We start from the raw sequence: 23,897 nt of genomic DNA, 5'->3' as shown, positions 1-23,897 counted from the left end.
CAGGCAAGTTAAACCTTAAGGGTATTTATTTTTAAATTTTCTTTTCAAAATACCAGTATCAGTTATATAGTTGATCACAAGAGGGAGACTACATCACCATATTTCCTCTCATTGTTTCAAATTTTTAAAGCATCCAAACATTTTGGATCAGCTCTAATCTTTGACTGCCCACTAAAAACTGTTAATGACTGTTCAATTAGCATTTCTTTCTGAGTTTGTCAAACCTCTGAAATTTATAGGTAAAGATAGCCAATCCAGTAAACAAGATTGAACAATGCAAAGGCTGTTGGAAAGAATATGCGAGAATAGGAGTCAATTTTCGCAATCCGGATGTGTATCCTTCCTTCTCTCCAAGATCCTGTGCGGCAGTCTTCAAAACAGCAAAAGAAGCTAGCACAGTCTTTCCCTTCTAGGCACTCATATCCATAATCATCATCACGTTCTGGGAGATGATTTATGTTATTAATTGGAATTAGCGTTGATCCAGGTCGAACAGCAATTGCAGGTGGTTTCTTAAGAAAAAAAATAAATAAATAAATAAAGTTTTGCAGGTTTTATTATTCTCCCATTAAATAATTCCATAGGCTTTCATAGCAAAGGCTAATATAAGCACATTCAGTATAACATACAGGAATTCCAATATTTAAAAAAACAGTGTGGGGAGCATTGTAAATTATGAACTGCTGTATATAATTAGCTCATGCAGGCACAAGATCATGAATGATTTTCACCTGCCACAGTGAAAACTGGGTTGTACTGGGATTTGGGAATAGTAGATAATTAGTTACACAGACAGGGTTAGCTGATTCCATCTACACAACAGAAATGAACATTTTTAAGTCAGTCACAGCCTGAAAACTGGGTCACAAGCAAGTCCACAAGCAGGCTATAAGCATTTCTAGCAAGTGAATGATGGTTCTCCCATCACTTAGAGTCTTTAGAAGGAGACTGGATGTGTTTCTGGAAGCTACACCAAAAAAAGGCTAAGGGGATTAGTACAGCATCACTAGGGAAGTTTAATACACTGAGACACATAAGGTCAGGCTACATCATCTAACCCTCTGATGTAAAATCCCTAAACAATATGCCTCACCTCTAGAAATGAAGACATAATACAACTCAGGAGAATGCCATTCAAGTCAGTGAAACTGACTAATTCAGCTCTTAATTCTTAATCTTACTTTCTGTGGCCATAACTCAACCCTCTTGCAATCTGGTAAAAACTGGGTGTAATAGATGTTAAGGTTCATATATATTTTTCACAGAAAAAAAGCTGTGTGCCCTAGTACATATACTTTTGGCTTTTCACCTTTCTTTTACTTGCACTATCACAGCCCATCTTTCCCACTTTTATTCTTTTGTTTCCACACAATTCTCCTCATCTTCAATATTTCAAACGTCTTTCTCTCTCTGTCCTTTTTTCTCTTTCTAAATCTCATAGCCTTTTTAAACTACTCCATAATACTCTTTCTTTCAATCTCCATCCCCCCACCCCACCATCTTTGGCATCTCTTCTAAGATCTTCAGACATAGGGGTTACATCAACACTACTCTTACATTGTCTTTTCTCTATCACCACCATATTTTGTCATGTAAGGAATAAATTCAGCAGGAAAAGATGCAGTCAGAAGAACTAAGTGTGTACTGAAGTGTAGAGAAGAATCTCTCTCAAACAACTATAAATGACAGGCGATTTAAAAATATAAAAAAATTATGAAAAGCAGGAAGCCACATTGTTTCTATTCTTGTTACGTTTTAGAGTGCTGTTGTCCCACTTCCAGGGAACTACTTTGGACATTGCACAGATCTCTATACATTGTTAAGGAGGCACTCTATTGCTGCAGGCACATTTTACCTGATGGCCCAAAGGGTTGAAGCTAAAGCAGTTCTGTATCCATCACTTGTTCAAATAGCTTTGTTTAATAAGAGTCTTTATCAGAGAAGTTTGACACAGACTGCTGTTTCAACACTTTTTAGACATAGTGACCTAAGGAGCTAATTATCATCCTAAAGGACCTCATTATTCTTTTCAGTTATGATAAAATACTGACAACACTAACAAACAGCAGTTACGTGCTTCTACCCTAATTTGAGGTATTACAAACAGGGCTTGTATTTATAAAACTTAAAAAGTAAGTTCAATTTTTTTAACTTAGAAAATTTTTATTTTGTTGAAGATATATAGGGAAATATTGTTATTTCTGATTCACACCTACTTTGGCTTTACAATAATTTTTTGACTGTTGGTTCTGCCAATGTAAGATTCGTGGCATGTTTTATTTCTACTAGTGGGGTAAAACAGGTATCCTCAACTCAGAAACACCGTGAGAGGAAGAAAAAAACAATAGTACTGCTTTTCACTGCTCATGTCACCAGTACAGACTGAAGCTGGCTACTGAGTTACAGGCTGAATTAGAAGTTGCCTGAAAGAGGCAGATAAGATGATGCCACCTTATAGGCCTAACTGCCTACAGGGAATACATAAATGTGTGTAAGAAAGAGGCAGCATGAGAGAAAATGGTGAAAAAAGTGAAAAAAAATACATTTAGATACAGTACTACATGCTGATTGTTCACGTACATGCCTAGTGTGATTGTAGATAAAACCCCATGTATAGTAAGAAGCATTTTTAATACACTCTAATAGGGCCAAAATAAAATTATTCTGCATTAACACTAATATATGTACAAAAGAAAGTGATTGTCTGTGGATAGCAAAAGTGATGCATTTACTTCAGGTGAAATGATGATCAGAACAAGATCCACAACTAATTAACTTTAATCTTTCCTGCCCAAACTCATTATCCTTACTAATGTGGATTTACATAAGCCAATTTATACTACCTTTCTTGAATGATGCCAGCACATATTTTGTAAGATGAAACTGCTGGAATCATTTGTAAAATCCCATCATTTTTTTGCACAAGATTATTTATTGCACTTTCTTGGCATCAGTTTCTGGAGTAATAGGCTTTTATTGCATTTTGCAGTAGAAATAGAAGACCTATGCAAGGCAAGTTGTCCAAGGAAAAAAAACATCTGTAAATGAGAACCTTTCAGAAGGAATTAAAGTAACTATTTTAATTAAAATGGTTTGTTGAGTTACATACCCATAACTACAAGAGAAAAAGTATTAATAGAAATCTTTGACAACGGGGGAAAAAAAAGAAAAAAGAAAAACATGAATTTGTAATTGTACAACCTCACATTAATTAATCAGATAGCTTATTTAATTGTTCTATTTGGAACAAGAAATTTTACAGCTCTTTATAAAATGTCACCAAACAAAACCCCTAATTATCAACTTAGAATCCCTGCATGTAACTATATTAAATTTAATCCCCTTTTTTTAGAGTAAGCTTTTATCTAGTATGATCTTATAGCCACAATGTGCTGAAACATGTCTGAAGAATTCTGTGTGAAAAGATGGTTGGTTTTCAACTAAGAAAAACAAGCATGCTTTAAGAACACAGCAAAACACAACTGAACAGTGTTTTGAGTATTATATTGCTAATTTTAACCAAACTCCAGCTATTTATTCAATAAGTCACATAGTTGCTATCTCACAATTACTCTACACTTTAAATTGTAATATACGCTGAAAATCTCAAAGCATTTGGCAGATAATTGCACAAACGGCTGATGTGTGAACAGTTTCTAGAAAGTCTCGTTACTCCATTCAATGGTGTATACTTGCAAACCACTTCCATGGCTTTTGATCTGCCAGCAGCATTTCTTTACTATCTGCCTGGTTTGAATAAACAGCACTTCCTCCCCTCTTTCTTTTCTTCTTGTTGCGCATGCTGAACGTAAACTTATTTCAGTTCCCTTTTCCCTAAGTGTTTTTGAGAACTCATTGCAACCACCACCTAAAATTTAATCTACCTTGCTAACACAGGGAAGTGTCCCAAATTCTGCAGCATCTGTTACCTTTTACCTTCATTTCTCAGCTGTGGCCCTTGCCAAAGCTTGTTTTCCATCCTTCCCATTGTGCCCACATTTGCTTCTATCACTAGCAATAAGGAGGTCTGAGGTTTCCATTTTCCAGTTGTGAGGTTTCCTCTTGGCTGTGCTGGATTAATCCACTAGCCTTGTCCTAAATACAGAGCTGAAGCACTCAAAACAGCTCACCATATGAAATGTCAGGGCTCTCATTTATCCCACGTTAAGCCAGAGCAGCCTTGTGGTGCCCCCATAAGACAGTCTCCCACAGCAGTGCTGCTCAAAATGGACATGCCATTGCTTTCCAACACTAGTCGCATAACAGGGTTCATAACAGAGTTTCTGCATTTCCATATCCGGGCTTCTGTAATTTCATTTTGATTTCTGTTTGATCTTACACAGGTGATAATCAGCCTGCACCCTGAAAAGACAACTTACATGATTCAGCTGTGCTCCACGTTCCTCTCATGAAATGATCTAGAAGAGGGCTTTATAACATTGTCTTTCCTCTTACTCTCTCTAAAAGATGACTACAGTCAAGCCTCAGATATTAAGACTAGTGTTTGAATGAATACAACTATTTAGCACCTTTTCCTCAACGTTTTATTAGTTTAAAAATTAGCTTTAAATATTTGTACTGGCTTCCAACAATAGATTGGAAGTTCCAGTATTCTGACTACACAAACAGAAAGCCTCTTAAAATTGAGTAAGACTTTCTCTTGGAATATGTGGGGATTCATACCATACAAATAACAACTTGTAAAAGCAGGAGGCTCATTTTACCAGAAAAACACATGAAGTAAATGAAAAAAAAGGTATGTTTTCTGAAATGGGAGTCAGAATCCTGACCAATAATAAGCACTTTTTCTTTTGCAAAGATAGCAAGATAAGACCCAAGGTAGGTGACGCAGACCTAAACAAATCCTCATACCTTCAATCCATATGCATTATTTCTACTGCTACAGTCTTATCTATGGATCTTTGCCAGGTGCTGTTTTCAGTAGCACTGTGCCCAGACAGAATTGTCTACATGGGCACACACTTCACAGGCAGCTCTAGAAGCACCAAGGGCTTGGACATGGCATGCAAACATGGAATATTAAAACCACCCTATAGCTTAGGCTTATGTGTTCTCATTCACATATGAGTGGAATGATCTAAACCCTTTGTTCATTAGCAGTATTTACAGAAAATGAGAATGACAAAATGATAAATACTAGTGGTAGTAAACTTTTAACATTAGCCTTTCTTCTTAAGAACTAGTCTCTCAAAACTAATGCTACAATAAAGAGCATTCTGTATTTTCTTCTTGTTTGAGTAAACTTACTGATGGCTTAGATTTTGCCTTCTTTTCTTTTCCTTTGTCCCCTTTTCTGTTGCTGGTAAAGTAATGCAAGGTGCCATATTCCATCAAAGCAGCAAACACAAAAATGAAGCAAACTGAAACAAAAAGGTCCATTGCTGTCACGTACGAAACCTTTGGGAGTGACTTCCTAGCAATTGTACTCAATGTTGTCATGGTCAGCACTGTTGTAATGCCTGCACGAGGAAGAAAGAAAGAAAGCAAAACAAAATGAAACAGAAAGAAGGAAGTATATAAGTAATCCAATCATATTGTCACCAAAAAAATCTTCAAATTAGCCCTTAATTCTTTCACAATGCATACAGGAACTGAGCCACATCAGGATTCACTGCTGATCACACCCGCACACATTAGTGCTAGTGCAACAAGCCCTCCCTATGGATCCACTGGCCACCATGGGATCATGAAGAAGGCAGCACACTTCACCTTCAGTTTAACTTCCTCCCATTTTCAACACACACTGAATAAACAATGACACCCAAACAGTTTGTGTAATTTTATAAATGTTATAGAATATCCACGTAAAACAAATACAATAGACAAGGAGGTACAAATAAGCACACAAATTCTACTAACACAAAAAAGTCCTTTCACTCTTGAAAGTTCAAAATGTACAAAAGGACTCCTTCAGAAAAAAAAAAAAAAAAAAAAAAGGTGTTATATATCAATGACTTCACACTTTCAGAAAACACGGGAAAAAGTAAAAGTTTTCAGTTGTTCGCTTCTGACATGTAGCAGGCCAAACCAGATGACCTTCATGGCCTTTCTGGTCCCATTCTAAGTTACTAGGTGGTTTTTCAATACTGTGTCTTAAGTAATAGAAAATGTTTCCATTGATTCACTTACATACAAGTTAATTAAAAGAACAAGCTGGCCTTAATAGCCATGTGTTCAGAATCTCAACTATACAACTCGTCACTGGTTTAACATTTGGAAGGTGTTAACACTTAACACTTTCTTCATATATTTGATGTTTCAGGGAGATGCAAAGCCTTTTTCACAGCAGGCTAAAATTAAGATGTGACCTTTCCTTTGGAGAGCAATACTTGAACACACAAATAAGGTTATTTACATGCACAAGCTTATTCACAAAAACGTGTTACACCGATCTAAGGCTGTTTATGCCTTTTAAATCAAAGCATGGAATCAGGGGTTGTTGGACTGATCCTGCAGCAGGAAAGCAGTGGTGATTTTGCAACAGATCTCCCAATGTAATTACATACCTAAAAGGACAAACAGATAACCACAGAGTTTTTAAAAGTGCTCCACCCCCACTAGATGCTTTTGCAAATCAATCAGGCATTTCTTTGCATAACTAAATATCTAAATAAATCTAAATAATCTCAAACGTTTTCCTTCGGGAAACCACAATCTGACAGGATCTTTCAACATATGCCAAAGGCCCAAGCCTTTTCACTACACCAGAACCCAGCACAGCATCCAGGGGGAAGTGACATGATTCCTCTTACTGACTTCTGTTCAGAGAGGACAAAAAGAAACGTGGACTTTCCCAGTCCTCTTCACTGTGTGAAAAGCATATAGGAGTCTGCCACAGGGAGCAAATCTTCCACAGCGTTACGACTGCTTGCCATGATGGACTTTCCTTAGTTTTGGCTATCTTGTCTTAGTTTCTCATATTTTTTTCTATAAAATTTTGTCTACTGACTGATACTGTCTCTCTTCTTCACCAGAATATCTGTATGTGGGAAAAGTCTTCCTACAACCCGCCAAAACGATGGCTTCCACATGTTCACACAAAAGAAGCTCAGAGTAAACTGCAGGGAACTGCAAACTCGACATTGCAAACATCTGTAGTACATCTCAAGTAGATGAAGCTTAGTACTGCTGAAGTGGGAGCATGAAAACTCTAGCTTAACCATGAGATCAAAGGCAAATTTGCTAGGTTTGTGGCACAGGGAAAGGACTCTGCAGAAAAGAACAAACTGGATACAAAACTAGCAGGATAGCAATACAACAGTTTTTCCGTCATAGCTACTGCCTTTCCAGACAGTACCCACAATGATGTCCGATGATTAGTCAAAGAAAACTTACAATAAATTTCTAAATCAAGACCTGAAACTATCAATAGTTTCGCTTATTTATTCAAGACTTCACTAAACTTTGCAGTACTTATAAATAGCATAATGTTAAGATCCAAGGTTCTGATTTTCTTCCCTTGTCTTTTCATTATGCTACTGAGCCATGCTCATTTTTCTTATTTTCAGTCTTGACTCATTAATCTTGCAGCCTTGACTGCACAGTGGTCCAGTTTCAGTGGGAAAGGCAGAGAGTTAAAGCCTGGGCTCACCCTTCCAATAGGAAATGCTCCTAGAACGTGAGAATGGTTTGTCCACAACCCTATGAGTTGATGAGGAAAAGTAACTCACATTTCTCACTTCCTAAGATACCTTCTCAGCTCTTGATCTTCCCCCTGAAATATGTCATACTGCTATCACCTGTTTCACTAAAAGCCTCCATCGCTGCTGAACTGGAAGTTGCTACTGTGTGTTCTCCACGCACCCCTGTCTATCCTGCCTTTTGTGGGGACTATGATGCCTCTCCAAGGCAGCGCATGAATCCTAAACAGTCACACAGTGGAGACTGACACCATGCTAAACAGGTCAGCCAAGATGACACTAACACAAAATTATCCCTGTAGCAGAACTTGCAACACACTTCAGTACTGTCCACAGTAAAATCAGGACAGTGAGTCAGTTTTTGTGAGTTAAATGCTTAACTGCCTGAAGTGCAACTTTGGTTGCAAATTTTCTGTCCTATCCTGGGTTTAAAAGAGCAACTGAATAATTTGAAAAATTTCTGTTATTAAAAATAAACAAAAACAACATTATAAATAAAAAACAAACAAAAACGGACACCACCAGATCTTTACAGTCTTTGTCTGTGTAGTAATGACATCCTTTGTTCCATGATGAGATGTGAAGTCCAATCATACTAATCAGACTAATGATTACCTGTTGCCATCTCTGGAGATTACAAGAAGAATATGAAGGAGAAAATATGTATTTATGTGAACAACAGCAGATCCACAAGACTTGGATCAGGATACTCCCTCCTTAAGCCCTGCTGTGCAACCACAGCAGGATCCTCCTACTCTTAATCTTGCAGTTCAAGAGAAAGGGTGAACAATGGTCACACACCGAAGGGGAATCAACTGTGGTTAATTTGCTCCCTGCTGCAGAATTGTATTGCTGGCTAGTACCAGACCCTTCAAGGTTGAAAAAATACATTCTTACCCAGAGAAGTCCTTGCAGGAACTGCATCTTTATTGATCCAAAATGATACCCATGAAAGAACAACTGTGAGTATACAAGGAATGTATGTCTGAATAGTAAAATATCCCATACGTCTGCTGAGATCAAAGAAGATTGTCATAATAATATAATCACCTATTAAAAAAAAAAAAGACAAAACATTCATGACACTGAAAATGGTTTTCAGTTGTATCTTCATCGGTGAGCCTTGTTCTACATAGATATTACATGAAATAAAAGTTTAAACTTTGCCTTACCAGACAAGGTATGAGAAATTTCAGTTGTATTTCGTAACCCTACAAATGCAAACTGATACAATCTCCAGTATTTTGGATCTGCCACTTCAACAGAGGTTTTCTTCCATTTGTATTCAATTTCATTTCTGGGATATCCATCTGAAACAAAACAGAGAAAATTAAGCATTCAACCACAGTATGTACCAAGGCATGTTTTGTGACCTCTGAAGTTGTTTATAAACTAGAGCAGGGCTATACAGAAAGTGGGTCAGAGAGAAAGCCAGACTTAAAATTTAACCACAAAATATCTAGCCTCAGTTTTTAGCCTAGCTAAATATATGATCGATCAAAAACTATGTATATATAAATGTTGAGGAAATATATACACAATATTCTGGAACTCAGATATGAAAAACTAGCTCAGAATCATTACTATAAATTAATACACAAATGTAATATATATTATCATTAAAAGACTACAAAGAGCTTAAAAGGACAGACACTTATTATTACACAATTTGATAAAATTCCTATTGATATTTATTGACAATTTCTTTGTCTGTTTTTCCCAGAATGGATTTTTGTGGCCTGACTCACTGTCCAGTACTTCAAGGAAGTGCAACCTTCTTGAATTTCAAGTCCCTCACATGTTGTCCCACATTATCTTGCAGCAAGGCAGAAATGAAATTAAGCAAGAATTGCTTCTGTGGCACAACTGCTTAATCAATGGACCTACCAAAGCTCATTCAGCTGGAAGCACTCAAGAAGGAAGTGCTAAACAAAAACATTAATTTAAAAAGAATCACTGAAGTTTGATTTCATTGGCTATTGGATTTTGCATTTAGAAATAAGTCACTTAACCTTGTTCAGGTGGTTCGGGTTTCTTTTGCCAGTAATAGCACAATTCCCTTAGGAACACTTTTTTTAATAGAGTTTATATTAAATAAATGAAGCCTGGAATTTGTGTTTCTCGCTCACATAAGTAAGTCCTACTGAAGGGAGAAGGACTTTTTATACTGATTAAGCATTTATAGGAACAGGCTGAAGAAGAGAGCTTAGTTTTCCTTTTAGGTATACTACACAGAACTAATTCAAAACTGGCAAAACTGACAGGCACAAAAAATGAAGTTATTTCAGGGTAATAGACTTCTATTAACTGGAATGGGCATTGTATCAGTCTCCTAAGCAATACGAATATTTTTAAAGTTGCAACTAACTGAAATGCATGTAATTCAACGTATTCATTACTGCATTTAATAATGCATTAAAAAATGCGATGTATCTAATCAAAACATAAACAGGTTGGTTCTTTCCTTCACTAAAAGGTTTTAAAAGGAAAAACTTGCCCTCTTGTTACCAGAAATTAAGGAAATTTAAAGACTGTATTTAAAAGAAAAAAAAAAAATACCACCTACAGCTTGAAAACTCCAGTGGACAGGAGTGTTCATCCATAGGAAAGTTATGAAGCTGAAGATAACATTCAGCATTAATTGTCAGCCTAATTAGAAAAGGAAGGGGTGAGGGGAGGGAGAAAAAAGATTATATTCAATCATCCAGACACTTCAGACTAGATAGTAAAGAACATGCACAGAAATCAATTTTGGCAATTAATGGATGTTATGCATAGTCAGCTGTGTATCTGCAAAAAACATCCAGCATCACCGGCAAAAAACAGAAACTCTTATCATAGGAAACCTGAGGACCTGCATTGCTTCAGTTGGCATGTTGAGCCATTTAAAATCTTTCAGTTGATTTGGTGGGATCTCTTGGCTCTCTTCCAGAAATGGGATAAAAGAGAAGGACTGAAGGCAGGGCAAGGAGGGGAGTTTGTAACAGCAAATAAAGGAAGCTTCTGAAGAACACATTTGTCAAGTCAAATTGCATTCAGTGGGGACACACTTTGGCTTGTTCTATATTCATGGAAGCAGCTCTGGTGAAAACAGCAGCATGGGAAAGAAAGAGCAGCCTTGATATTTCTACTCATTTAATATCTAAGGCATTAAGGTAATTCACACAACTAATATACATTTTAGAAGCAGTTTAGGACTCATGATGTATCAACTGAATCACTTGCTGCATTCGAAAATACTATCATAGATTTCCAAAGAGCTTCAACGCAACCAATGTAAAGTCCAGTTCCACTAACTTCCACTGGGAAACTAGATAATGGCTTAGACTCCAAACTGCCCTCCTTGCATTTAAAATATCTCCTCTTTTGTTGGTAACACAATGAAGAAAGTCAGAATGTCTTCTAAAATCAACTTTGAAAATTAACATAATGCTTACATACTTGATTGTGTGCAATACTTGCATACTAGACTAAAAGGGATGGGGAAAGGAAGATTCTGCCACACGCTGCCCGAAAGCCCTGTAAGTCTGTGAGCAAACTAACAATCACCACGTCTGCTCCCTCAAGTATCAACAGGCAAAGAGTGATGGTACAGGGGAGTCAGCAAACCTGGAGCACTGTCAGATCCTATTATTGTTCCTTCAATAACCAATATGTGAACCTCTCAATGTTACTCCACCTGAGGCCAAATTCAGGCCATATCCTCACCTATACAGATGTTTGTGTGTCCTGCTGTTTTATTACTAGCTCATTGTACTTCATAGCTCATGGTCTAGCACAATAAATCTAACCCATTGCTCTGGAAGAGCTCACATGGGGTTTTTTTGTTGCATTTGTTCTTTGTTTTACTTATATCCTGTTTAAAAGAAATTGTACATTGAAACTCAATGGGCAATGGAAGCATAAGGTCCAAAGTATGATTCTAGATTTTTTAGCTACAAAAAGAAAAAAAAAATATATTAGCATGTTAAGAGAAAAGGCTGTCTAAAGATTTTTATAAACACCAGTATAATAAGCTGTTTAAAAAGTGTTCTTTGGAGATATTTGTATGCTCTCAAATTAAACATCTTAAGAAAAAAAATCAATAAAGAGAATACTTTTGAAATATTCTTTTTACTTCTGACATAGAAGATTTTTATAAATTGTTCATACAACACTACTAGCCTGCATATGAAAACAGCATAAATGACTGAAAATAAAGTAATTAAAAGGTGCTAGGTTTTGTTAAAAATATCTAACTAAATAAACTCCTAAGAGTAGAATCAGTTTTATGGGATGCTCTGCATGGACTGCTTCTTGATCAGCTCCTAATTGATTGCAAGAGTTTTTAGGTGTACTTAAAAATTAAAACTGAGAGGGATGGTCTTAAAATGCTTTCTGTAGACTGCAGCCTTTCAAGAACTGTTTTATAAGTGTCTCAAAGATCATTACAGATAGCCTAGATGGTAATCTTAAAACCAGTCCAAGCATCCCCCATATGCCAAGAATTATCACCAACATATTTGCTTATGCCTAATTTGGATGAACAGATTTGTTCATCTTAATAGCTTGCAAGGGTAAACATGTGAAGCAGTATATCCAGGACTGGGGACTTAGCTTTAATCAAAGTTTTAATGATTTTTATTATCTGAAGCTTTTAACCTTTTACTTACAGAACACAATTTGGTGGAAATTAGATACTGAATGATTTAGAGAGCAGAAAATCTGCAAAACACATTATGACTAGATCTGCAATATATTAGTGACAGACCACCACATCATTCTACATGCTATATAACACCTTTTAAAAATCTTGCCTGTACACAAATGAGATTAAAATTTGCTATCCCATTCAATTGTCTTTACTCAATAATCTAGTCAATATATTTCAATGCTACTAATTCCATGTTTTTAATGATCAAATAATTTTTTTTTTTTTTCCTCCTTTGGTAAAGTCCTTGCAAATTCCTGTGGTCCACAACAAAACAGATGCCAAGGATTTGATTCGTATTCATTATTTTCATATTTCTGGTCATAATATTTTTTTTTCCTAGTCAGTTAATAAAAACCTACCTTAGAGTGTATAATACTCTTCCATCACTCCAGATTCGGAGCAAACGATTTGGAGTTGTAATCCAGTGAGCATCAGATTTCCTTGAGTTCCGGAAGAAAGTGTCTGGAATCCAAATTTTTCCAACCATGTTGCTATTAAGCATAAGCACTTTCATTGAGCTGTTAAATTTTAGACGACTGTCATACCATGTCTGCGCAAAAATTATATCTATGGTATATTCCTAAAAACAGAGAAACAGCCATACTTATGTATACATTACCAAGAATTTTTAATTTATATATAATCTAAGGCTACTTCTATTATCTTTCATACTGCTACTTGCACAGCGCACAGCAGCCTGTAGCCTCAAACTAAGAAATTACAGACTGAGGAAGACACACACAGAATTCTGTCTCTACCTCCTCTCCCCTGACACACATGAATTAAAGAGGAGACATGGAAGCTTGCTGCAACTTGGAGGCCACCACACAATGCAACCACTTCTGGGGGCCCTAGACAGAAATATAAGGGTAACCTGTGTACTTCAGGGCTAGAATAGGCTTGTTAAGACAGAGATTCTACATCTCTTAAGAAGCAAACCAAGTAAATTTTCTATATTTTTCCCCAAACTTCACAACATACAATTTAAGATCCTTCAAGAAATTTCAGATTTTGAAAAGTTCACAAATATGTGGGAACTAAACATCACAGTTTGCAGAACTATTTGATACCATCTGCCTCATATATCTACTTACATACACACAAAAGTATACATAATCATAATCAGGAATGAAATTTCCCCAAAGCAATTTCACTTTACTTACAAAAGTCTAAAGAAAGCTCCTTTTGTGACAGAATGTCAAATTCCTCAGTAGACTTATGGCCAGAAAAGAAAGGTGAAAAAATAAATAAATGGAAGCCCCACAGCCTTTTAGTGATACAATTCTTGACACAGTAAACCTTGAGGGAGATAAACATTAGATACAATGAAATATTGTTTTTCAAAGAATCAAGCCAGTTGTTCCAGCAGTCCAGGCAAAGGAGCAAGGCAGCAGTCTCTTCTTTGCTGTATTTGTCACTCCTGACCACAACTCTGACCTTAAGGGCAATGGTCTCTCTACTTGATGGCAGATGTGATCTTTCCTGCACAGCTGCCCAATGAGGGTTCCAATGAGCAACTCAGCAGCTCCTCCGCAGGGAAGAAAAAGAGCTGGAGACCAGACTTAAACACTTGGTGTTGGTTGCTCATCTCTCAGTTACAGGATGGGTGGGCAGGGGAAGATAAAAGTGAGACAGTGGTTCAAACTCTTGCTTGAGCCAAAGGGGTCACTACTAGTTTACTTGGTCAATAAAAATGCACAGCGCAGACAGTCAATTCTGGCTTAAAATAAAATAAAAGTGGAAGGCTTTGCTGGTTGGACTAGGGGGTTTTGTTTATTTTACTTTCAAATAATAAGAGCAGCCAACTGTATGAGTTACAGACTCTTCACTCATTTTTGCAACTGATACCACCCATCTCTCAAAAAAGTTTGTGTATTTAGTGCTTCCTCCTTGAGAAGTGGTAAGGCACATATTCCAGGACTAACTAAATCCCTGTCAATTTTCCCACCTCTCCAGGTGGGAGAAGAACAGTTTAGGAAATAAATACGCAAGAGGGAGGCTTGCCCTTGCTCTATGAGGTATGACAGATGAATTACCACCTGGACTGTGGTAACTCAATGACTCTTAAAGGTTATGAATAATTAGTGTATGAGGCAAATAGTGGAGAGACAGAAGGAGCAAAAGGACTAATCAAAAATGCATTTAAGAGATTACTTCACTCTAAAACTTTGCTTATTCCTTGAGAGTCACCACCACCAGGGGAAGATTCTGCAAGTCAAAACAAGTCCTCCTTGATTATTTTATTTCTGTAAACAATGTTGAAGACACCTGTGAAAACCCAAAGCCCATTTAACATTAAAATTCAGCTTTCTCTGCTGAATTTCTCTGTGGTTACAACTGGAAAGGAAGCTTGTCTTGCTGTAGTGGAAGTAAAGGCCTGAGGCAGTCCACCAGATAGGCACTTTAATAGGCTTAAATGGAACAGAATGAACAAAGATTTATGTGTTGCCTTTACAGTACAAGTACGAAAAAAAAAAGTCACTAAGTGAAATCAACAGACACAACCAAATGTATGAAAAGAGGAAAAATGTCTGTTTGAAGGTGCTCCTCTAAGCAGTCACTTCACAGTAGCACTACAGTATCTGAGAAACAGAAATTATCAAAGTGTCATTGCAGTCAAATCCACACAGAGCAAGAAAACTCATGTTGTCACAGAATATCAGCCAGCCTAACAAATTAAGATAAAAAAGGAAGAGGAGCTCACAGGATATTTTGAACACACAAAGCAAAGGAACAGCCTCAGTGTACCCAGATACTTGTATTCTCTTACCTTTCAGTATTAAACGTGTAAGAAAAGAAAAAAGAAAAAATATAGTTAAACTCCTTCACATTACATGCGTCACTGTTCAAAAAGAATCTAATACAGAATAGTTTAATATAATGACATTAGTAACTACCTGTTTTCAAGTATCTTGCTGAATGTATAACAAGAGATCTAATTGCTACCATCTTGTCACATACATACATACCTGCAAGGAGTGGTCCTCCATTTGTAAGCTGACATGTCAGCACTCCATCTGCCTCAGGAGTCGGCCAACCAAAGGCATAACCGTACTAATCTTGCAGCCTCGAGGTGGGTAGCAGCAGCAGTTCACCCCTCTCTCCAGCTGGGACCCAGAGTCAGTGCTCTCTGATTTCTCCCAAGACCATTTATTCCACTTCTAACATTTGCCTTGGTGGATATTACTACCTATTTCTTCAGCATGACTATTTGTCCTATGCCTCCCTGAGACCTCTCTGTCTTTGAGGGTCCGTAATACATACTTAGGCTGCATATATTCTTCATACAATGCATTTCACACGGGATCACATTTTTCAATCCATTATATCTGCACTATCTTTCATTCAAGTGAACTTTAGCACAATGTCCAAGCACATACACATGCTCACATTGTGGAGGTGCAAAGTATGTGAAAATGGGACTCAAATGTATATTAACCTTCTTTCTGAATACAAGTTCCCCCACAGAAGAGGTCATATGGCACAGGTCCAAACAGACCCCAACCAGTCACCAAGCACAAGCAAACATACAGGATGATCAGACACCTGAGAATCTGGTAGCATGCAGCTGTGACAGTATAGACGCTTGAGAGCAATAACCTGAAAGGGAAACTATGCTAGGTAGACTGTGAAGAAAGTTGGATTCTTTCTGAAAATCTAGTTTTGAAATGAGACTGAAATTTTCAGGTTTTATGAATTCAAACACTTAATTCCCCTAAATTTGCAGGGTTTATGGACTGATACAGTGAAGTCCCTTAAATTTGCAGTTCCTGAACAATATTTCATATTCCCCTATAAGAAAGAGAAATCTGGGTCGCTAAAGATTGTGGAAAATCAGCTAGAAAATTCATTATACTTTATTTTATGGAAGTATTTTGTTTCCAAAACTAGATAAATAAAAGCCCTGCAAGCACAACAGCACACCAGATTTATACAATACCATTTTAGTGCAACAAATCTTTCTGAGCAGCTATTTTGTTTTCCTTGTGTTTTTTTTTTTTTTAATACAAAGTTAAATTTAATACTCTTATCATTACTTCTATTAGTCTTTCATGAAGCTCACCATTCAATGCCACTGTGTAACCATAAAAATTGGTTTACTACTCTCTCTTTCAAATGAAACTAATGATAAAACAGCCATGCAGAACAAAATGGAATCAATTTGTGCTGTGTTAGTCACAACCATAGCAAAATGCATGGTTATTCACAGGGTTCAATAACCACGGCGCATGTTAGCTCATATTTGGCATTTGATTAGATCACTGAACATTTTTTGCACAGCTGGCATAAAGAGCCCACCTGCTTAATTATTTACAGATAACTGAAATCCTCCTCCATCTCTTTCCTCTCTAAAAGATCATCACAAACTCCAAAGGCTGGGAACAGAGTGACTAATCAGAGATTACCATTAAAGGGCCAGGCAGTGAACAAACTGTGAATGTTGATAAGCAGGTGTACTGCCTCAGAGAAAATAATTTAATAAATAAAAGCAATTACTCCAAATAAAGTAGGAATGGCTACTGTATGGGAATAAATGGAATCCTCAACATCAGTTTCATTGTCACACACAGTTCAGTTACAGTCAGACATGAAAATGGACCAGTGGATTAGCTGTTTTATTGAAAGTTGTGAGAGAAATGGAGGCAGATACCACCCTACATGATTGTTTCTCAGTGCAAACCCCATCACATGAATTCCAACATATCAATAAGTTGGAAAAGCCTCACAAAGCAGAAAAAACATTTTTCTTGGATATTTTGCCTGGCAGTCTCACAACTGATTTGATATTCCACAGTAAAACGTGTGGAGAAGTCAAGCAACAAGTAGCTAAATTGTTGGCTGAATTATGTTAACTGCAATACATTTTGTTTGAGAACAGGAAAAAAGTGGCCTAGTTTTCTGGAATCAAACACAAAAGCAATGAAAAGTTCTAAAACCAACCGCAGAACTGAAAAATTGTGTGAACTACAGAATTGCAATACAGTTCACTACCAGTGAACTTCAGAGAAAAATGAATAAAAACATACTCATGTCATTTCATCTTTGTCCAAGAAACTCACCTCAGCTTTTTGCCTAGATTCAAAATTTTAGCTGAATAGGCACCTGGAGTTTTCTTGAATGCAACAAGCTAATTCAGAAATCTGTTTCATAGGGAGCCCCCAAACTCAGTTTGATTACCAACTGTGAGATGACTTCATCTTATTCAGTTATCTGAGCTTCAAGATATTTTCTCCATGTTTCTTCATACTATCCGGTTTTCTAATTCTTTAAACCAGACCTCAATGTGAAGGAGTTGGGGAATGTTTCAGGAAAAAAAAGGAAAAAAAAATAAGAAGGGGAAACTAAAGAAAGCATTCTACCAATTTCTATTTTTCAACATTAAGAGATGTGATTTAACATCAATGACCCAGTTTAGTATGCTGATTAAGGGGTTTAAACAACAAAGAAATTCATAGATAAAACCGGTAACCACATACTTCCCTAAGAGGTAAGCACCAAATAAAGCATCAAGTATTAGCTAATTTATATTCATCTTTCCAGTATGCTGCCGATAAACACTTGTAACCTTTACATTTTCCTTCAGCCAACTATCTCTGGATATCAATAAGGGGCTAATATGTAATTTATTAAAATACTTAACCTATCTTTGTTGTAAAACTGCTCTTAACAAAAGGCCTAAAGTGTGGTGGTTCTGTCTGGTGGGTTACTTTAAAAGCCCTTTAAAAAGTTCTCAGAACTGCTTCAGGCTTAATGATTGTTTCAGCGCTTCATCTCCACGGCTGGGACTGAAGCAAAAGTAAAATTTCTTGTTTTGTTAAACCATGTTAGTTCACTCACTAGAGCAAGCTAAACCTAGTGACCGTAGGGTGAGGTCTCAAAGATCCAGCAAATCACAATGACTCTAACATGTACCTGTAATATTAAATTAATGATATTACAGCAGTGGAAGAGGTGGGAGCTGCAGGAAATGCACTGAACAGAAGTGCACAGCATCTGCTCCCAGAGTCTTGTAATCAGTCAGACTGTTATAATTGTACAGACAGTCACACTAGAGGATGCTATGAGAACATATGCACGGGGTAAGTGGAAATATGGCAAACCATATCTATTGAAGGTGAGGGAGTACAGTGAGACCTGTGTAGTCACAACACAGAAAAAAATCTATCACTCATAATTTGGCATCTGTGCTTATCCAGTCCTTATTTTGAACATGCAAAGTGACAGATGCAAACAAAAATATGAATAAAGATTTACTTCAATGCTTTGAAGATTAGAAACTGTAATTAAAATCTTGCCAATAGTCAAAAGATTAGCTAGAAAAGCACTTCAGCAAATTCTCTGCTTTTATTTGATCAGCTTAGATTTTGGGCATTTGAAGAAAGCATGAGGAGAGGAAGCAGATTATATATATGATCTATATACATTCCCATCCTGAAAACGACACAAAAAAGTTTTGTTTTGCTTTTTGGTTAAAATTTGAACATTTCAGCTGCTGCTACTCATAAACAAACATCAAACTATAGAAAGAATCAAGGAAGACAAAAAAAAAAAACCCCAAACAAACAAACAAACAAAAAAAAAAAAAAGACATAAATACAGACATATATATGTTAGAAACCCAGGAGTGAATACTGATACAGATTAAGGGTTTGGCTTTGACGTTGCCAATAGTGATTTATCAACTCCAATAACTGTTTTCTAAATTCTGCAGCTATATCTACCTTCCTGCAACTAGAGCGACTCAAGCAGTCAAAATTGGTCTCATGAACAACTTTAGCAATAGAACTGCACATTACTCAAACATACATGGTTTTCTCCAGTTTCATTTTATAAATAAATGATAAAGTCTCAAATACAATGATTCACCTTCCAGTATGGTGTAACTACTTCCAAAGCAAGATTAATCGCACAATTACTGTTTTCTTTTTTTATTTCCCAGATTCTCCTGCCATGATCCAAAATCCTAACGTTGACAGCAAGGAGACTTATCTTGGTTTGGTTTCTACCCTGCATCTCCTGTGAGATACATGATCCCACATGGAATACAGCACTCCTATCAATTTAGCTTTTGATTAAGCAGTTGTACAACTCCAAATATCAATCATCTGCTACACTGCGTACATAAGACCATAAGCAATTGTTAAGAACTTCCTAAAAGAGTCTCTGTTTACTTATTGGTGCCAAGGACGTAACCCTTCACAGGATAACCCTCTACAATAAAGTCACCACTGTTATTCAAAAAGGTGAAACCTCATGCAGAACTCACTGTATCCCAATGAATAACAAATGCCAAAACAGTCCAGCAAAAAGTGTTTTAGATGTGCATTCTCCATGCTGGTCAAAATAACCATCTAGAATGTAGAAGACTTGTCATACAACAATATAATAAAAGTAATGAAGGCCAAGATCAACAGGCAGGGAAGATACATTCACTTACTAGCAGAAGCACAATAGCTATTTTGTCAGTGCTGTCACCCCTAGTAAGGAGGGGGTGGGGCAACACTCTTTTCAAGCACAGACCTGCTTCCTTGGTGAACAGCTTGGAGGTGCTGCAGCAGGAAAGGGCATCCAGACCATTCCCTCACTTTGTCAAGTGAACTTCCCACAGCATGCACTCTGAGGAGAAAAGTCCTGTTCCTACAGCTGCCCAGCTTTTAGCAGAGAATGAGGTCTTGTAGTGTCGGCACAGACCCTGGCACCAGCCATTGCAAGGACCAGTGAATGGCAGCAGCTTTCCTCTGGAGCACAGCAGCGGAGGCCATGATAACCTGCATAGCAGGAGCCATTGCCAAAGACAGTTTCTAGTGCAATCAGCTGTTACGTCTATTATAACAATCCAAGCGCATTCCCTGCCTTTCTTCCTGAAACCCAGTTCAAATCTAGGCCAGCAAAATCACTCCTAAAACTGGAATGCAACATCACAAATTTCCATATAGAAAGACAGATTAGGAATTAATAACAAAGAACACATGTGTAATGCTTTTCAAAATATTTATCATCTGTTAGACAAAAAGATAAGAGGTACAAGACAAAGAACTAAATGTAGCTTGTCTCAGCTGCAGACACAAGGGAGACAATCACAGCGGAAGCAGACAGAATGTATTTGGAGAGGATATTAAAGAATCAGAAGTAACAATAAGCTGTATAACAGAGCAGCCAAGCAGTCTCTGCAGTTTTGGGAAGAAAAGCAGGAGTAAAGGACTGTTTTGATTAGCTTTAGCGCTTGTCAATACCTTTACCTTCCCAGTTAAGTACATTAACATTATTCTTGATTTAGGTCATCTGAGATGACAACTGAATTGTGCAGGCACTCAATATTGCTTATACAGGATACACATCCTCTACAAGGAGCTTGTGCTTTGAATTAACATAAAAGACAAGATTTGGAAAGACAACAATGGCATAAGTGACAGAAAACAGAAAACCCAATACCAGTCAGAAGTATAGCTAGTGATCCTAGCACAACAAAAGCTAAAGGGATGTGATATTTTGTAGCTTCCACAAAAAGAAGAAACAAAAATATTAAAACAGGAACATGATGAGAAATAACGTGGCTTTGTAGACATCTATAGAAAGTTTATTTCAAGCTTAAAGGGCAGCTTCGGAGAAAGTAGCATGAAAAGTTGAAAGGATGGGAGCAGAAGCTAGTGAGATCTGAGATAGGAAATGGGGTCTTGGGGAAGAAAAATAAAAATTGAAAAAATATTATGTCTGGGAATAGGCTTTGAAGTACCTTGAATGTGAAAGGGAACTGTTTATGTGTGAGGTCCAGTGAAAGAGAGGAAGAACCTGAGCAAGAAATTACTTAGTATAAACAGTCAAAGCAATATTTATTTTTCTTTATTTACATTGAAACAAAGCCAACTGTGGCTTAAGTGATACAATGGTACTATACAAAAACAGTATTTCCTAAAGTATTAACTCGTCAAACACAAAATTTAAGGGTGAACCACAGCACAAAAAGACTGAAGCCTTAGATATTAGCATTGCTAAATGCGACACACCAATTAGGACATATTTTACAGCAAAGAACATTGATTTTTCTGGCATCTTAACCACTTTCCTGACTTCGTATCTATTAAGGGGCAACCAGCAAACGGCAGCTGAGAACAGGAAAGTACTGAATACTGTTTAAAGCAGGGGCTGAAAAGATGCCTGTACTCTGGTTTGGTTTCAGAAAGCTACTGCAACATTTGACTGTTGTACAGTGGCTGCCTTTTCCCTCAGCCCTCACCATTACCTTAAAAATGTAGTGGGAGTGACACAGGAACTGCTGTGCTGAGCCAGCATGAGCAGAATATGGCCTATACTTGGCCACTTCCCCTGAAACCGAATAGGGCAAGCTTAGAGGTACCTTGCAATAATAGTAGGCAAAGTAGCTGCCTGCAAGAGCCAGAATAAGCAATTTAGGCTATTTTTTTTCAGAATAAACCAGAAAACATTCATAAAATTGTAGTTGTGAAATATTACTCAAGTTCCTAGGGCCGATAAAATAAGAAATACTAACAGACATATGGGTTTTGACACAAATATATTTCATAACAAAGAAAAAAACAATACTCAAGCCTACTGAAGGAATATTTACTCAGCTACCGTAAATGCACACTATGTCCATCAATCTCAAATACTCATTTGAGTAACAGTCAATTAACTCTGATCACTTGCAGTGCTGACAGGCACCAAAATGACTGGAATCTATCTTTCCTAATCAAAATAAAAGACTAAGTTAGGAAAAAAAAAAAGTCCTACTCCAGCCCAATCCAAAGAAGATGCTGTACAGTAAGAAACAGGTAATATTTAAAATACTTACTGGTACTTCTGTCCTGATTATGAACAAATATTCCTGCCATTTGAAAGAGAGTGGAACCAGTTTGCATAAAATGCACACACCTCTCTGAAAATTTGCAGCGTTTGCACGCTGAACCCACACAGCCTCAGGAAACGTTAAGGGCAGGAGTGCATCCCTCATGCTCTTCTTCTCAGTCTATCATCATAAAGCTCACAGAGACAATGATTCTCCTCAAAACGATCTTCTTCAAACATGAAAGCAATTCCAACCCCCAGGAAAAGCTTAAAATGCAGTTCACAGACCATGACAAGCCCTATCGAGCAGTGTTCACCCAGTCCTGAAATATTACTATACACTACAGCATTTGGGTAGCATTATGATTTATTATGGTTATGCTTCTTGTATGGAACTACATTCACTTAGACACACAGCTCTCTGTAACAGACAGACAGAGATGGAGAGAGAGCATTTGTATTTTTCCATTTACACACTTCTTACTTTTTTTTTTCTTTTCCTATTGTGTTTGTTACATCCTTAAGTCAACGTGATAGGGCTGACACATGTAAACTGAAGCACATTCCTAGATATTTGCAGGATCAGGGTCTTGCTAATTCCAGTATCTACATCTGCCTTTTTCTAAGCCTCATATTTCCTATATGATAGTTACTACTCATTCAGTAACAAAACATCTAATATCATTCAAAGCCACTTAAAAGTAGATTGATTTACAGAATAGTGCACACAGAGTGTGCATCTTTGAGTGCTGGATTTCAGGGTAGCTTCAGATAATGTATTTTTGTGTCGTAATTACTTCTATTCTGGAGTGGTAATGTAAATTACCTGGCCCTGTAAAGTAAAAATACAAAACCTTCAAACCTTTAATACAAATTTAGTGACTAGTAGAATAAGTGCAGTGACACACCTGACCACAAAGCATCCTCCATTACTACAATAATATTGAGCAATCTGTATTAGGATACTGATCACATTGATACTTGAATGCCTAAAAAAAAATATTAAAAATCTGCCACTAGTTACTACGACTTGAGAATGAAATGGAATTTAGAAGTCACAGGATATTTAAAATTCATCATCAGTACATTCTACACGAAGTCATAAATGGTACAATATGACCGGAAATATTGCACCCGAACAGTGTCCAGGCCTTACAGCCCGTGTACCAAACTAGCACATCGTGTATTCTGTGAATATCTGATTTGCTCAGGGGTTTAGCTATCTTGTCAAAAGTAAGAGTGCTATGCTTCAAAGTATGGCCTTCAGCTTGCAGTCACAGCAGCCTTCAATGGATAACTAGCCAAGATCACGCGACAAAAGCACAGAAGAAACAGAAATGTTAGGAAATAACAAGGAAGCTGAACTGCCTCAGTGAATTGCAGTCCTAGAAATTTATCCTGGTGCCTTCAGTGTGGATCTTCTGAGTTTCATTAGTAAATACGCAATCTGAATAGAGGCCATCATCTGCATCCACAGCAAAGGAAGAAAAAAATATGTAGCTCTCAAACACCCTAGAATGGCAATGATCACATCATGTTTCAGAATGTTAAATCATGAGTTAGAAACACATGAAACCACAAGGGAATTTTAAAACATAATTTTGTTTCTGTAAACATACATATTTATATATCTATACACTTAACAGGGACAGACATACAGCATTTTCTTTTGGTTAGTTTTTAATCTATCAGTTATGATGTCTATGTATCTCTATAGAAATGATCTGCTTCTTAATAAT

The 23,897-nt window shown here is 37.0% G+C and overlaps 1 protein-coding gene across 1 annotated transcript in view; it reads right to left on the bottom strand.

The window, feature by feature from the left end:
• Positions 1-233: 233 nt before the first annotated feature.
• GABRG1 (gamma-aminobutyric acid type A receptor subunit gamma1) overlaps positions 234-23,897 on the bottom strand; it is a gene marked incomplete at its 3' end in the record, with an annotated part of 48,709 nt that continues 25,045 nt past the window's right edge. Inside the window, exons 4-9 of the mRNA XM_080344128.1 lie at positions 12,714-12,934; positions 10,228-10,310; positions 8,834-8,971; positions 8,559-8,711; positions 5,269-5,480; positions 234-512 (exon numbers count right to left, since the gene is read on the bottom strand). Coding sequence (XP_080200254.1) covers positions 234-512; positions 5,269-5,480; positions 8,559-8,711; positions 8,834-8,971; positions 10,228-10,310; positions 12,714-12,934 — 1,086 coding nt within the window. The remainder of the gene's footprint in view (positions 513-5,268; positions 5,481-8,558; positions 8,712-8,833; positions 8,972-10,227; positions 10,311-12,713; positions 12,935-23,897) is intronic.

This window comes from Nesoenas mayeri, assembly GCF_963082525.1.
Source record: "Nesoenas mayeri genome assembly, chromosome: 4".
In the NCBI taxonomy this organism is placed as follows: Eukaryota; Metazoa; Chordata; class Aves; order Columbiformes; family Columbidae; genus Nesoenas; species Nesoenas mayeri.
The sequence above is the reverse complement of the archived record's forward strand: the minus strand, read 5'-3'. Positions and strand labels throughout refer to the sequence as shown.